Genomic DNA, 16,133 nt, shown 5'->3' with positions numbered 1-16,133 from the left:
CAAGTGTGACTGTTTTCTAGACTGTTTTCTTTTCTCAGGAAAAGAAATGGGTTCTGACTGAGCCAGTGTTCAGACAGAGGATATTCTTAATAGTTTTAGATACATGTTGAAGTCCAAAAATAGATACTTTTTTCCCCCAACGTCAAGCTTATATGCACTAGCTTTTCTCAGGAGTATTTTTGTATACCAGAAGTCTCTCTTAGAACCACTGGAACATAACAATGAACCGAGGAGAAGCGAGGAAGGACTTTAACATTTTCTCTCTCTCTTTAACAGAGGGGACTTTATCAAGAACCCCGTGGTCCCAGCGGGGAGCCAGTTCCTCCTTCCCTCCCGCTCTGTGCTCTGAGCCCACGTCCCCAAACTGTTTCCCCGGGGAGGTGGGGTCTCTAGTGGCCCACCTCAGTGCGTCAGCACTCATGCCAACGGCTCCTTATGGCGGACAGAGCGCATTTGGTGGCTTGATCTTCATACGTATCCTGTGGAGTCAACGTTATCATCACAGATGGGGAATTTAAAGGACATACCCAAGGTCACAGAGCTGCAGGGTTCTAGAGGGGCCCCAGATCTTCAGACTCCTTGCCCACATCGCGCTTTGGATTATACCTCGACACATCCAAATACGTTTGATAGAAGGGAAGAAAATAGAAGTCACAGCAGTCCTTTTTAACCTGCATCTAAAATCCATCTAAATTAACTAGGAACGCTTTCCCCAGGAAAGAAAAGATTTATATTGGGATTGCGATCGATGGCATTATGGGCTCAAATTCTCCTCCCCTCCCTGTCTCCATACCCTTTGACGCATGGCTTTGCAGTTCCTCACACGAAAGGAGCAGAAGATTTTTCCCAGCGCCTCAACTCTGTGACATATTGTGGCCAATGGCACGAGGTGAAAGTGACAGGGTGCTGGTTCGGAGGCTAAACTTCTGGAGCCTAGCATGCTGCCACGTGCTCTCTGGTTCCTGAGAAGAGCATGCCTGGGCTAGCCTGCCAGTCCCAGGAGGAGCCTGAGAGCTACACGGGGCAGAGCCGCCCCAGCGAAGATGCCCAGCAAAGACCAGCTGAGAGCAGAGCCCCAGCCAACTTGCAGCGGACTCCCTAACAATTAGACTGTGGGGCAGGAGGTTTCTTCTCTTGGACAGATTAACATGGGGGGGGTCCCACAAAGGATGCTGTAGGGAATTGCTACATTGGAAGAGAAGTTGGACCATACCAGAAGTTCCAGACTTTGGGGTTTTAGGTATAAGTAAAAAGGGTGGAAACCAACATGGGGCTGCTCCCTTTTTGCTCTTCTGAGCAAAGGCAGTATATAAAAAAAATAACTACTGCTTACTATCACCATCAATTCATAAGACATAGGACATTTTAATACTAAAACTGAGGAGAGGATATCATCTTCGAGTACAACACAGTCCTTTTCAAGCAAAGATAGTTGGCCACCCTCCATATGTGAGCCTTCTCCTTTCATCTTGTCACAGATCAATGAAAACTTCGACACATAGCTCTCGTCCGTGGATTAGCAACATTCCTGCAGGCTTTATGGTGGGACTGTGAGAAGAACACGAAATCAGTTACGTAAATTTGGAGACTTAAATCATGGTTCTGGGGCTTCCCTGGTGGTGCAGTGGTTGAGAGTCCACCTGCCGATGCAGGGGACACAGGTTCGTGCCCCGGTCTGGGAAGATCCCACATGCCGCAGAGCGGCTGGGCCCATGAGCCATGGCCACTGAGCCTGCGCGTCCAGAGCCTGGGCTCCGCAACGGGAGAGGCCACAGCAGTGAGAGGCCCGCGAACCGCAAAAAAAAAAAAAAATCACGGTTCTGTTTCTTCTGTGACAATATAAAAAGTACATGTCTTTTTCATCAGGATAGAAAATAAAGCTAAAGATAAATGTAAGCACCTCTGCCGTGCCTTCTCCGTTGGCTGCCACAAGTGCAGCAGAGCAGCCAGTGGTTCTGACAAACCCCAACTGCGACAGAACTTTTAAGTTGCACTACGCAGGTGCCCAAGATGCTAGTTTTGCGTTTCCATGATTATGATAATATACAAATGAACAGGAAAGCAGTGATGCAAATGGAACCTCTCACAGGGGCTACAGGGACACATAACAGGGACAGAAGTTAGAGGCAGGGAATCCCCAGGACCAGCTCCCAGGACACACAGCTAGACCACACGTGAACGTCAACTGTCGACTTTCTGAGCCATAAAGAGCTACCCCATCCTTCTGTTAGATTTGTGGAGGCCCAGGAGAAGGAAGGGGTCTGAAAGTGGATGGTGGTCCCAACAGATTCTATTATCATTCCAAACTATCCGTACCACAGATGCCAGGCTGGCTCTGGCCAGAGGAATGTGAGCAACCATGGCACACGTCAGTTCCAGGCAGAAGCTCCGGGAGCCAGTGTGTCGCTGGCCGTGCCCCTCTTTTTCCCTCTGTCATGAGATCACTGGCGTTTCCAGTAGAGGCAACTCCTTCTGTCTGAGGCCCAGATTAAAGTTCACAACCAACTCCCACTGGGCATGTCACATGGGTAAGAAATGAGTCTTGGCTGGCAGACGTCACTGAGACTTTGGGATCATTTCTCACTGTAGCATAACTAAGCATAATCTGACTGACATGATGGGGATGCTACTAAGGTGAAGAACTCAACATCAGTGGCAACAGAGAAAGAGGGTTCATTTGTCTTGGATGCGTTTCTCTACATGATCCCTGAGCAGGTAAGAAGCAGAGGTGAGGGCTGAGTACAGAGATGCCTAAGACACAGGGCCCTGGCCCCTTGGAGCCCATGGCTAACCGGAAAGGCTAGCCTCACCTCTCGTGTGGCTGGGTTTTCTCATTGCTCCCAGATTAACCTCACTCATCAGGCCCTGAGGGGACTCACACACCTACCAGGCCCAATGCAGAGACAGAAGATGCCTCTGAGGAGCCCTGGACGGCCAAGGAGGCTGTGAGGTGAGGGCAGTAGGCAAGAGCCATGTTCATCCCTTCCCAGCAGAGAGGGCAGTGCACGTCCACAGCCCTGGGGCCTGCAGTCCCCTGGACTCCCGCTCACAGATGTTGTGCTTGGTCTCTGACCATCTCCATCAAGGTCACTCAGTGTTTCAGCACACGCCCTGGGGAAATCAAAGCTTGTGCCTTGAGCTCAACACACTCAGTGAGCAAAAAAAAGGACAGACATGGGACCTCTCTCTACTCCACTCCCAGCAGGTGAGCCAGGAGCGCTGAGCCTTAGCCTTGGGAGACCGGCCAGTCTTCGTGGGGCCGGAGCGGAATTAGCGGAGTCTAAAGTCCTTGACTCCTCTGATTGTGGTGGCCCTTCAGGACCCCGCACCAACCCCAGAGGGAGGCTGAGATGTGGAAATGATCTGCCCCTGCCCCAGGGATCCGGAAAGCCACCCTACCGTGGAACCAGGGGGCGATGGCTTTGGTGCTCCTCTCAAAGCCCGCGCGGCGAGGCAGCTGCTCCTCCTTAAACCAGCGCACTATGACTTCTCTGGAGACAGGACACAGGGGCCGCTCCCAAGTCCTGCTGAGACAGAGACCGAGTGTGGCAGAGTCAGGGAGAGAGCAGGGGGACGGCGAGAGGGGAAGGAAGGAGGGGGAGGGAGTGGGGGAGACCACTGTGAGAGTGAACAGTCCCGACGCCCACACTCACGCCTGTGGACAGGATTAAATGAGTCCAGGTACTTGAAGGCGCTTTGCAGGTCATAATGTACCAGCTGTTATTGTTTTCCCCAAAAGAAAACTGTTGTCACTTAGTTTGAAAAAAAGCCACGCAGGTGCGAGTGCGAAGTAGGATAGGAGGGGATGTCAGAGGGAGAGAAAAGGCATATCTGCCCTCTAGAATGGCCAGGGCATAAACAGCAGCGTCTATGAAGAAGGATCGTAATGTAATAGGAGCAAAATTATTCACATGTGCGTGTCCTCCGCCCTCCCCAAACCTGCACTGAAGAGAACTCTGGTTTTGCCCCTCCCCGTCTCACCCACTGCTGCCATCTAAGGGGACACCTGGCTTGGCCAGCTAGCCTTCCATGTTTTATGAGGCAGAACCAGGACAGTGAACAGCCTCAATGTGCTCTGGAAACGGCTGAGCTTCACCACCAAGAAGTAAGAGGGAAAAGGACAGAGGAAAGGGAGAGGGGAGGAAAGAGTCGCTGCACGAGCTGACTTTTGATGGAGAAGCAGGTGTGGAATTGAAGATCCTGGGAGGGAGATGAAGAGGGGCACCTGAAGAAGGTCTGAGTAATAAATTAGATGCTTTTTGATATTTTCTCATAAGTAAGCCCAGATTTTAATTGTTATACTGTGGCTCCTGAACGTATACAGAGACGGGGCCACGTGAGACCCCGCTGTACTAGAGCCCCACTGACATGAAGCCCAGTAAGGGTTTGACAGCACATTACCCGTAACAACACACACCACTGTGTGTTGAGGTGATATGCAGCAAGATCACATTGCACTGCTGTACGGGATGAAAATAGAGCTTCAGCAGACTTTGGGCCCAGCATGAACAAGCACAGCTTTCTCACCCTTCCCCCTGAGTGACAGCAACCTGGCAAAGGCTCACACTGTCACTGCTGTCTGTCCACCTCACAGCACTGGCATTTAGAATTCACCACCACTGTCGAGTCTCTTATGAAATAAACACCAGCACGAAGTCCCCAAGTCTTTGCATTTCCCCTGCACCAACCAACACTTCGATGCTGAGCCCAGCACTTCCTGGCAAACCCCAGAATGAGCCCCTATTTTTACCTGCCCTAAAATGAATCCACATACACACACACAGTAGTGAACACTGTAGATTTTAGAAAAGATGCAATAAGAGGGTGAGGTTCCATTGAACAGCCTAAAGCCATCATCAGTGGAGTCTGTTCTCCAAACCCCTTGCTTCCCGCTGCCACCTCTGCAGGCTTTTTTTTAACACCCCCTCCAACCAGCTTTGCTCCTCTGTATCCGCCCTTGAGGATTTCCCTCTTCTCAGGAACCTCAGGTGCTCTCCCTCTTTATGAAGCGGAACACTGCAGCCCTGCCCCAGCCTCTTCCTTCACACTCGCCTTCCCCAATAAATAACTGTGCTCAGGGGGAAGAAATATCCTCTGGTTTCTAGGACTCATTCTCCTTAGAAGGCAAGAGGAGGTTATAAATAACAGCAAGGAAAATTCGTTCACTCTTGTCCCTCTGTTTCTAAGCAGAGAATCTGATTCCCCAACATATAAATGCTAGGACCAAGTGCTCCAAGAGGCCACCTGGCCAGAAGCCTCACTCCTGCACCTGGAACTCTCTCCCATCAACAATGTGTCTGCCCCCAGCATAACCGGGCAAGCGTGGCCTGGCCGCCGGTGCCGGCCGCCGGTGCCAGCACCACAGTGCTGAGGGCAGTGAGGCCACAGGGACCTGTTCCATGGGGCAGCCACAGGAAGGAGGCTGAGGCATGGCTTCTGCCGCTCCATCTGCATGGTCCCTGGTCCCCCTGCTCCACCCAAGATGGCACACTGTGGCTGTCACTTCTTCTCCTCTACTGACAGCCACACACAGCGAGCCTGGAGCCAGACTGCAACACAGTTCATGCAGCTCTGTCTTCTGGGCCTGAAGGACAAATTATATGTCTCCTTTAAAAAAAAAAAAAAAAAGCACAAGAGGAAGAAGACTTTTCTAACTATGTCTCCAAATCCAGGAAACATAAAAGAAAATCTGACCTCATAAAAATAAAGAACTCCGCATGACAGAAAACATCATCATAAAAGTCAAAGGACAAACGACAAATTGAGGGGGAAAAAATGTTTATCACAAAGAAAAGCATCCCTAATATTTTCCCTAATATTTAAGGAGTTCCTAGAAACAGATGGCGAAAAGACCAATAACACAATGAAGAGGCAGGAAGGGAAATGAACAGACAGATAGAGAAATACCAAAGGCCCTTAAACATATACAAAATACTTCATCTCACACATAAATAGAAATGCAAATTTAAGTTTTCACTGAGATATTATGTCTCACACAAAACAAAAGTCTGACAACACACTGTTGGCAAGGCTAAAGGATGAGAGTGTTCGTTGGTACCACCCCTGTGGAGGGCAAGTTGATGGGAACTATCAATACTGTAAGTGCATGTAGCCCCTAACCCAGTGGTCCCACTTTTGGGGATCTCTCTTGTAGATAATAGTTGCGTGTCTACAAGGTTACTCATTAAGGGCACTGTTGGTAATAACCAAAGATTTCAAACAACACCAATGTCCATTAATAGAGGTTTTGAAAAATAAATTAGAGCACAGCCAGGCAGTGGAATACTATGCAGCTGTAAAAAGAAAACTAAATAAAAATAATCAGGTAAGAATCGATATGTAAAGACCTCCAAAATTTATAGTTAAATGGAAAAAAAATCAAGATGCAGAACCATGTGTATGATAGGCAAACTTTTATGCAAAAAAAAAAAAAAGAAGGAGATACAACTTTTCACCTTGGCAGTTGCAAAAAGGAACTGGGAGGACACATAAACTAAGAACAGTGGTTCCCTGTGTGGGCAAGAGCGAACTGAGTAGATGGACGGCAAGGATGGGAGTCAGCCTTTCCTCCATGTATCTTTTTAAACTTTCTGGTTTGTGAATCATATAAATGACAAGGAAGGAGGAAAGGAAGGGAGGGAAGGAAGGAAGAAACGCCGATGTCAGTTCTCCCTAGGCTGCAGGGAGAGGGAGGGGGTTTTATGAATAATCCTAAATCCCAATTAAAGCAAAACCCAGACAACCCTCTTTCATCTGGGGCTGAATGGACTCTTCTGCAGGTTTATTGTGGTTCAGGGAGCAGCAGGCACTCACCGTCCAGCCTCTGAGCCCTCCCTCGGGCAGCAGACAATCAGCAATAATGAGGAGGGGAACCAACCTTAGGGCTGGCCTGAGGTGGGCACAGGCGGCAGGTCGAGAGGCTCCAGGCAACCTCTTGATCCTCCGTCCCAGCGATCACGGGCAGTCAGTCACCTGAGCGCCCTTGCCAAACCACTCATCAGCCCAGCGTGTAAGGCCCTCCTGCACTCAACTGCGTTCACCTGCAACCGGCTCTCAGAACCCGGATGCGCCAGCATTGCCTGTGGTTACAAAAAGCAGCAGCCAGTTCTGGTTCCAGGCTGCTGGGCCACGTTTAACCCACTTGAGGTCTTATATTACAAGCTCTTAACCTGGGGTCTACGGATCTTTTAGAGCTTGAAATTATATGCAAACGTTTTGGGGTATTTACATACGTGCATTTCGCAGAGAAGAGGGTACACAGCTTTCTTTAGATTCTCAAAGGAATCCTAGACCCCAAAGAGGTGAAGCCTCCCAGAACTCCAGAGTTGGTAGAAATCTCCAACCCCGACTCCTCTCCCCAACTCCTGCCCCATTACACAGACTAGGGCACTGAGGCCAACAGAGGGGAGATGACTAGCCCCAAATTAAACAGCAAGTCGGAGGCAGAGCCGGACCGGATCCCTGGTGTCCTACGCCCCAGCCGGAGGCCCGCCCCCAGACACACCGCGCATGCGGATGCGGGATGCGAGGTCCGCGACCCACCTGCCAGGCACGGCCAGGGGTGAAGGCAGCCCCGGGCCCAGGAGGTGGTGGTAGAGTCTCGCCTCCTGCTCGTGGCTCTGGCCGAGCTCTCGGAACCTGGAGCTGAGGCCAGCGACCGTGCCCTTCTGGATGGCGCGGAGGGAGTGGCGCCGGTACTCGTCCCGGGCGCGCTGGGCTCGGCGCCTTCTCTCCTCATCAGCCGCCTTGGACCGACGCACTGGAAAGGAATAGAGAGCGCGTTCGCCCAGACCCGCAGCCCAGACCATGCACTGAGCAAGCCAGTACATGGCCAGGAGCCCTGGGACCCACCCAGAGTCCCAGGATTCATCCGGATGCACCCACGTGCGCTGCGTGGAGGCTTGGCGCCCAGCAATGGCAGGCCCAACCTGAGCCAGCAGCCGTGGGTTAGCCTGTCCCTGCGGGGATAAAGACACTCATGACAGTTTGGGGTGGTCCAGCTGTTCCTGTGGCCCTGTTCCAGAATGAGCAAGCAAATTTTGGATGGAAATGTACACCTCCATGTGTAGTTCTTCCTGGAGTACCCTGCTCAGAGCAGCTTCTCAAACCCTGTGCCCTGCCTCAAGGACACCTGCCCACCTTGAAGTGGTTAGCATCTCAAATACCACTGCCACCACCCATGCTGATTACCGCTTTCTCTGTGCCAAGCCCTGAGCTCCGGGCCCTCCCTGCAATTTCGCATTATAGACGCTTCCTCCAGCCACCAAGGGAGAAGGGCACATCACTATGTTTGCACAGAAACCCAGCCTCCGGGAGGTTAAGCAACTTGGTCCGAAGTTAAATAGCTAATAAGGGGCAGAGCCAGGGTCGGAACCCAGGTGTCTCTGGCTCTGAAACCTATGCAGCTCTCTACGCCACTCTACCCCACCTCTCAAGCTTCCTTCCATTTTAAAATCAGGTGTATCTGACACCAGAGCCCCTGCTCTTTCCTACAAAAAGCCACAAGAGCATTTAAGACCATCCCATCCAACCTCCTCGTGTTATTCACGTGGAAACTGCTTTCCAAGGAAGGACGCTGACTTGCCCAGCTGGGTCAGTGGCCAAGCCTGGCCGGGAACCACCCTGTCTGCTACCACAGGATGAGTTGTTGGAAACTCTGGAGTCCCAGTTACGGTGCCCTTTCTCTTTGGTTTCCTGCGGCCTTGACAGCTGGTGGGTGAGTGTGTTGGAGGGAAGGGAGGGGATCCTTTGACAGCTGTGTCACGCCACAGGTTCCAGAATGCCACAAGGCCCCTCTCTCTAGCCTCTGTCTTTTCATGTTCCTCAAGGCAGGGTGGACATCTGCAAGTTGCTGCTTCTAAAACTCAAAAGGGAGTCCTGGGGCTGGGAAAGTGCCAAGAGAGGGAACAAAACCTGTTGCAGGTACGGTCTAGAATTAAAACCAATTATTTTGTAGTCTGATTGCATCGTGTCAGGCCCCTGTCTGCCTCTAAAATCCAATCCTTTTGTAGAGAACTCGTGGAGCTGGCCGTGTTCTTCTCGTTGTGCAAGACCTGGGATTGCCCTGGCCCAAGCAGGTCACCCTCCCCCCGGGAGTAAAATCTTACCCCCAGTCTAATTCTACTCCAATCTCCATCCAATACCTGTGCAGCAAGCACCTACAACCTACCAGTCAGAGAACTGTGTTCTGTTAGCATTTGGAGGATACAAGGCACATGGCCCTCATGCTCAAAGAAAGCGCTTCTCCTTCTCAAGTTGTCAAAGTCCACCCTCGAAACATAACATCCCCCAGATCTGAGGAAGGCAGCAGGAAGTCTGTCCCTCAGAAGGTATTTATGGATGTGGAAGTCACATGCAGAGGATCTAATAAGCTGAGAGCTCCAGGGCAGGAGGGGAATTTTCTTTGGTCTATTCACTGATGCATTCTAGTGCCTAGAATACATGTGTATCAGTCAGCAGGTGACAATATGCTTGGATGACTGTGCCCAATTAAGTACTTAACTCTGCCAGGCCCTGAACTGGATATAGAGACAGCAAAGACCAGACGCTTCCCTCAAGGCACTCAGAGCCTAGCTGGGAAAATCAGACAAATAAATATCTCTAGCACAAGGAGAACAGGGACTGATCAAGTACTGTCAGAGTTTAGGGGCGGTAGCACTCACATTCTATGAGGAAGCCAGGAGCCACCACAGGAGATGCAGCATTGCACTGGGTCTGGAAAGGTCAATAGGAGTTCTTCCAGAAAAAGAAGGAGGAATCCACCCCAGGGGAAAAAAAAAAACCTGTATTTCCACTCCAGGTACTAAGAACACCATAGTGCCTGCTACCACAGGCTCAAACAAGGCCAGGTTCCCCAGCACAGGCTTTGCGGTCACTAGACTACAAATTAACATAGAAGCTTGTGCCCTATAAGGGCCAGTGACCTTTGAGTGTTGACAGCCCCTGAGAGACAGTCACACTCAGTGACACAAGGAAGTCACATGCAAACTACGAAGATTTTTGGAACTTGGCTAGGAGAGTGCACAAGCTGTGGGTCACAGAGGGACTAAACCCAGACTCCTAAAACCCAGCTCTAGTTTTGCCACTGTCTGCCTCAGAAGCCTTCAGTGGCTCCCAATGCACACAGGACAAAGGGCAAACCCCTTGGCCCCTAAGGAGCATCCTGCCCGCCCCACTTTCTTTCCCAGCCCAGTGGGCCTCTGAGCTCCTGCCCACACTCTGTGTTCAGGCGCCACCAAGCTCCCCACCATTCTGCGAACTCTCCCCTGTGCAGCTGTGTCCACCGACTCAGACCAACCGTGATGCCCAGGCAGAGGCCTGGAGGGCACTTGGAGGTGAGGATGCAGCTGAGGCTACAACAGGAAGCCAGCCCTGCCGCCCAGGGGCTGATGTGGAGTCAGACAGGTTAACGGCAGCTCCGAGAGGGCTCTCTTGGGTCCTTTTCTTTTCTCGTGTTCTTTTTTTGAGACATAATTGACATATGTAAGCTTAAGGTGTACTATGTGCTAATGTGATACACTGAAAATATTACAAAATGATCACCACCATAGCATTAGCTAACACCTCCGTCAGGTCCCATAGTTAATTTTGTGTGGTGAGAACATTTAAGATCTAGTCTTGGGCCTTCTCTGGTGGCGCAGTGGTTGAGAGTCCGCCTGCCGATGCAGGGGACACGGGTTTGTGCCCCGGTCCGGGAAGATCCCACATGCCGCGGAGCGGCTGGGCCCCTGAGCCATGGCCACTGAGCCTGTGCATCCGGAGCCTGTGCTCCGCAACGGGAGAGGCCACAACAGTGAGAGGCCCGCGTACCGCAAAAAAAAAAAAGGATCTAGTCTCGGCAACTTTGAAGCATATAACATATTGTTGACTGTAATCCCTAGGCTGTGCATTATATCCCCAGAATTTATTCATCTTCTAACTGCAAGTTTGTACCCTTTGACCAACATCTCCCTAACTCCCCCCCACCTCCCCCTTCATACCCCCTCACCCCCGGCCCCTGGTAACCACCATTCTACTCTCTGTTTCTACAAGTTCGGCTTTTTTAGATTTCACATATAAGTGATATCATGTAGTATTTTTCTCTGTCTGACTTTTTTCAGTTAGCATAATGCCCTGAAGGTCCACGTCTGTTGCTGCACATGGCAGGTCTTTATCCAATCATCCATTGACAGATGTTCACTTTGTTTCTATAGCTTGGCTATTGTGAATGATGTTGCAATAAACACGGGAGTACAGATATCTCTTTAATAGCCTGATTTCATTTCCTTTGGAAATATACCCAGAAGGGGGATTGCTGGGTCATATGGTAGCTTTATTTTTAATTTTTTGAGGAACCTCCATACTGTTTGCCATAGCGGCTGCACCATTTGACATTCCCACCAACAGTGCACAGGGTTCCCTCTTCTCCCATCCTCAGCAACACCCCATGCCAGCTTTCTTAAGAAAGCTCTATGCCTCTAGGCCTCACTTTACACCTCTGTCAAAATGAGAATGACATGAATGTCTGCCACACTGAGTTACTATGAAGGTTAAATGAAACATAAAAGTCTATAAACTATGAAGTACTTTTTTTAAAGCAATGTCTTACTAAATCAGGCCTCTGAACTTGATCCTTTCTTCAAATTTCCCAAAGCCTGATTCTGGAACCTAGCTGCCTGGGTTCAGATCTCAACTTCATTTACCAGCTGTGTGACACTGGACAAGTTACTTAATCACCCTGGGCCTCCGTTTCCTCAAAAGTAAAATGGACGTAATAAGAGTCCCTACCTCATAAAGTTGTTATGAGTTGTTAAGAGAGCTAATAATATAAACCACTTAGACCTGTGTCAGGTACATTTTAAGCACCATGATAAGCGTTAGCTAAAACTTTTATTTTCATTAGCCCTGGCATTGCCATGTTCAAAATGTAGCCATAAACAATTCTTGGCCAGTCCAGGAGGGGGCACCCTTGATGCTCGGTCACATGAAATCCGGGTCTGTTTACAAGCAGTGCGAGATCTTAGTTCCCCGACCAGGGATTGAACCCGGGACCACGGCAGTGAAAGTGCCGAGTCCTAACCACTGGACTGCCAGGTACTCCCAGCTTACCCTAAATTAAGCTTTGAAATCTTAAAAGGTTGCTTCTGTTCCTTCTCTGAATCCGGGATAGATTCGAACTGTATCATATGACTCTGCCATGGAAACCCTCAGCCAGAATTTGAAGGTTTTTCTTCTATCCCTTTGAAAACAACCATAAGTATCTGTGCCCTGAAGCAGCAAGTATCGGACAGTCCTTGTCCCCGGAGGACGCACTGCAGAGACGAGGGCCCCAACCGAGTCACCGGCTTCCTCCCACGGCCCAAGTTCCCAGGGCCTGCACTGCATGCAGAACAAAGGTGGGCAGAACAAAGGGGGGCCATGGCCATTTCCACTTCTAAGGTAGGTTCCAGGGTCTCCTTTCTCCATCTCATCACTCAGAAATACATAAAGACAGCTGAGCAGCATGAAAACACTGAGGACCAGAAGAAAAGCTGAATTTAGAGACTGAAAAAATGGACCAACCACAATAAGATTCCTCTTCACACCTATTTGGATAGCTATTACTTTTTAAATTTTTAAATATAAAAAAAAGATGAAAATAGCAAGTATTGGCAAGGACATGGAGAAATTGGAACCCTTATGCCTTGTTGGTGGGAATGTGAAATGCTGTGGAAAATGGTACAGCAATTCCATAAAAAATTAAACATACAATTACCATATGATCCAGCAATGCCAATTCTGGATATATACCCAAAAGAATTGAAAGCAGGAATTCAAACAAATATTTGTACAGCCATGTTCATAACAGCATGATTAACAATAGCCAAAAGGTGGAAATAACCCAAATGTCCATCGATGGATAAAGAAAGAAAATATAGGATACACATACAAGTAACAGTATCCAGCCTTCAAAAAGGGAGGAAATTCTGACACATGCTACAACATGGATGAATCTTCAAGACATTATGCTAAGTGAATAAGCCAGCCACAAAAGGACAGACGTTGTATGATTTCACTTACACTCCACTTATTGCACTTAGAGTAGTTAAATTCACAGAGTAGAAAGTGGCGGCTGCCAGGGGCTACAGGAAGGGTGAAATGAGTTTTAGTCTAATGGGGACAGAGTTTCAGTGTGGGAAGATAACCAACGTTGGAGGTGGGTGGTGGTCATGGTAGCACAACACTATAAATGCCACCGAACTACACACCTAAAAATGGTTAATTTTAAGTTGTATGTTTTACCACAATTTATTTGGTTTTTTTTACCTTTTTGGGGTGGGGGGAGGGCTGTGCCGTACAGGATGCGGGATCTTAGTTCCCTGACCAGGGATCAAACCTGAGCCCTTGCATTGGGAGCGCGGAATCTTAACCACTGGACCACCAGGGAAGTCCCCTACCACAATTAAAATGAAAAAAAACTAAAGGACATTCTGGCTTGGGGAGCACCAGGCTGAGAATGAAGAGGCCAGAGCACAGCAGGGTGTCACCATTAGCTAGAAATGTCCCCAGCTGTGTCCCTGCTGCCATCCCTCCGTTCTCTCACCTGCAGATCAGGGGGAAAGATCCCTTCCATCTCTGCTCTCCTAGCACGAGGATGCACCCACATCTGCCCAGCGTGGGACCACCTCCCAGAGCTAAGACACCACCCTCCAGGACTGCCTGGCCTGCAGCCCTGCTGCGCAAAAGAAACCAAGTCCCACAGTCTGGGGAGTCCAGCCACACACATGCCAGAGTGGGAGTTTCAGCTGTCCCAAGCTCGGGGGTGGGGAGACAGCTGAGCATTCTGCTTGACTTTGCTCCTAACTCTCTATCTAGCCCAGGACACGTTTTCATCTCTCTGGGTCTTAGTTTTCCCTCCATGGAAAATAGAGACCACCCCCCGCTTCGTCCAAGGGCTGCCAGAACGGCCAGGCTGCTCTGGAATCACGTCCTTGCCTGTGCCCCGGCTCCTGCTCAGTTCTCCAATGCTGAAGAGAAACAGCAGGAGCTGGGTTTCCTCTTGGCAGCATCTCTGGGAGCAGTTGCATAGCTCCAGAGATACGGCCAGGCTAGTCGTTGCAAGAGGCAGGGTTTTTAACACTTTAAATAACACATTCGGGCACTAAAAACACACTTATTCAGCACGTGTGTATAGTGCCTCCCTGTGCCAGCTCCATGCTGTGCAGGCCCGAGCTGTGCATTGCACAACTCCAGGGGGCACTGTCGCCCATGACCATCATTGATATGTACAGATGTAACAATTTCCTGGTAGATGGCAGTGTAGCGTCTTATAGAATCAGCGCCTTTTTCTAATTTTCACAAGGTCACCATATCAGCTGGCTGCCTGGCTCCTGCTAGGGGATGTGGATAGAGCAACCAGCACGACACAGTCCACGCCCTTGGAGAGCTTACTGCCTGGGAGAGGAAACACGCCAGCAAATGGTGAATGGAGCTGTGTGGGGTGTGCACAGGGTGCCGCGGGGCCCCGGAGAGGGGGCACCTCATCCAGGCAGAGAAATCCTCTGGAGAAGGACATCTAAGCTGATGCCTGGTGGACACACAGGATTCAACAAAGAGAGGCCAAGGAGAGGCTATTCTAGGCAGAGGAAGCTCAGAGGCAGAGGCCCAGAGGCAAGAGGGAGTTGGAGCATTCCTCTTAGAATGGCTGGGGGGAAGCTCCTGTGGGGAGGGGACAAGAGGTGAAGATGCAGAGACAGAAAAGGCCATTTAGGAGACCAATAAATACCGGCTAATTAATTTTAGTGCTTTACCAAAGGGTGATGGACACCACTGAAAGGCTTTAAGCAGGAGAGCAGGATGCCCGTTTGCACTTTTCAAAGACTGACTTGGCTATGGTGTTGGAAATGAATCTGACAGGAACAAGAATAGAGGCTTGGAAACAAGAAACCTAGGCAAAGAGCAATGGGGTTAATGTCAGGACAATGGGAAGGAGGGGAGTAAATTCAAAGAATATTGAGGAGGTCAAATCTTTACAACTTGGTGGTTTGGGGATTGGTAGTGAGCAAAAAAGAGAGACCGGAATGACAGCCAAGTTTCTGCCTCTGACAGTCAGGTGATGAGGCAGGTGGGGGAAGAGGAGGATGGAGTTTTGGATGTGTGGAGTGAGAGGTGCCTATGGGATTCAGGGGGGAAGGTCCAGGGGCCACAAGGTTCTGGAAGATCATTAACTGTTGCTCTTCATGAGACCCGTCTCTAGAGCACTTGCCCATGGTTCTCCCTACCTCTGCCCAGATCGAAAAGACTCAGTGCTGAATAGAATTCAGATGAGCCAGTTACAGCCTGCCAAGAAAGCAAACGCTTCAAAGCAACATCAATTTGTAGTAACCCCTTGGGCGAATAGCATAATGTCTCTGAAAATTAGTGAATAATCCTATATACAGGAAAAGGCACCAATAAAGATTTAAATTGTGTATGTGTGTAGATGTGTTTAAATTCTGCTCCATTTTCTGCTTCATGGGAACCTTGGACAACTTGAATTACTATACCTACACTTTATTTCCTCATCTGTAAAACGAGGGCCTCGTAGGGTTACTTTGAGACATCAGTGAGATTGTACATAGATGGGGCTTGGACAGTTCCGGGCAAATGGAGGAGGTTCATTAAATATTATCTATTGTTGTTGTTATGATCATGTTGACTGTGAGATAAGGGGACTGGAATACCACCTTTAGGATGGGTCCAGCCCCATTAAGGCACAAAAGGGTGAAGGTGGGGAAGTGGTGTAAGAATGGGGGCTGGGTAGAGTCAGGAGCTCTTGTCAGGGAAATGGGAAAAATGAAAGTTCGTGAGAAGGGTACGTTTCCTGACCCCTGGGAGAAGGGAAACAGGTGGTCCGGATGCTGAAGGATATACATATAGGCCTCTGGTGACTCAACCTGCTGGAGCAGCCGTCACCTGGGGAGAGGACGTGTTTGGTGCCAAGACAGTGAGCTCTGAGGAGCCTCGGGGAAACCCAGTGAGGCTCACCAACAGCTAAACAAGGCCAAAGTAAGGGGCTGTCTCTACCTGCACCCCGAGGCTTCTGAGATCACCTGTCAACCATCCTTGTTCTGCTTGCAATCCTGATTGCTGCCAACAGTGACCCCCTGTGGCCACCAGGAGGAACTTCAGGGGTT

General features: G+C 49.8%; 1 protein-coding gene across 5 annotated transcripts in view; it reads right to left on the bottom strand.

Moving 5' to 3' along the window:
* The window catches only part of SH2D4B (SH2 domain containing 4B), an 89,594-nt gene that overhangs the window by 23,203 nt on the left and 50,258 nt on the right, over nucleotides 1-16,133 (bottom strand). For 4 of the 5 annotated variants that reach the window (XM_029244572.1, XM_029244568.1, XM_029244569.1 and 1 more), the window contains 2 exons: nucleotides 7,543-7,759; nucleotides 3,400-3,524 (listed from right to left, as the gene is read on the bottom strand). In XM_029244572.1, coding sequence (XP_029100405.1) covers nucleotides 3,400-3,524; nucleotides 7,543-7,759 — 342 coding nt within the window. Of the gene's footprint in view, nucleotides 1-1,440; nucleotides 1,549-3,399; nucleotides 3,525-7,542; nucleotides 7,760-16,133 lie in introns of those variants that run through there. The other variant, XM_029244571.1, reaches the window with a different exon arrangement.

This window comes from Monodon monoceros, unplaced genomic scaffold, assembly GCF_005190385.1.
Source record: "Monodon monoceros isolate NGI ecotype Baffin Bay Population unplaced genomic scaffold, NGI_Narwhal_1 Super_Scaffold_4, whole genome shotgun sequence".
NCBI classification, from domain to species: Eukaryota; Metazoa; Chordata; class Mammalia; order Artiodactyla; family Monodontidae; genus Monodon; species Monodon monoceros.
The sequence above is the reverse complement of the archived record's forward strand: the minus strand, read 5'-3'. Positions and strand labels throughout refer to the sequence as shown.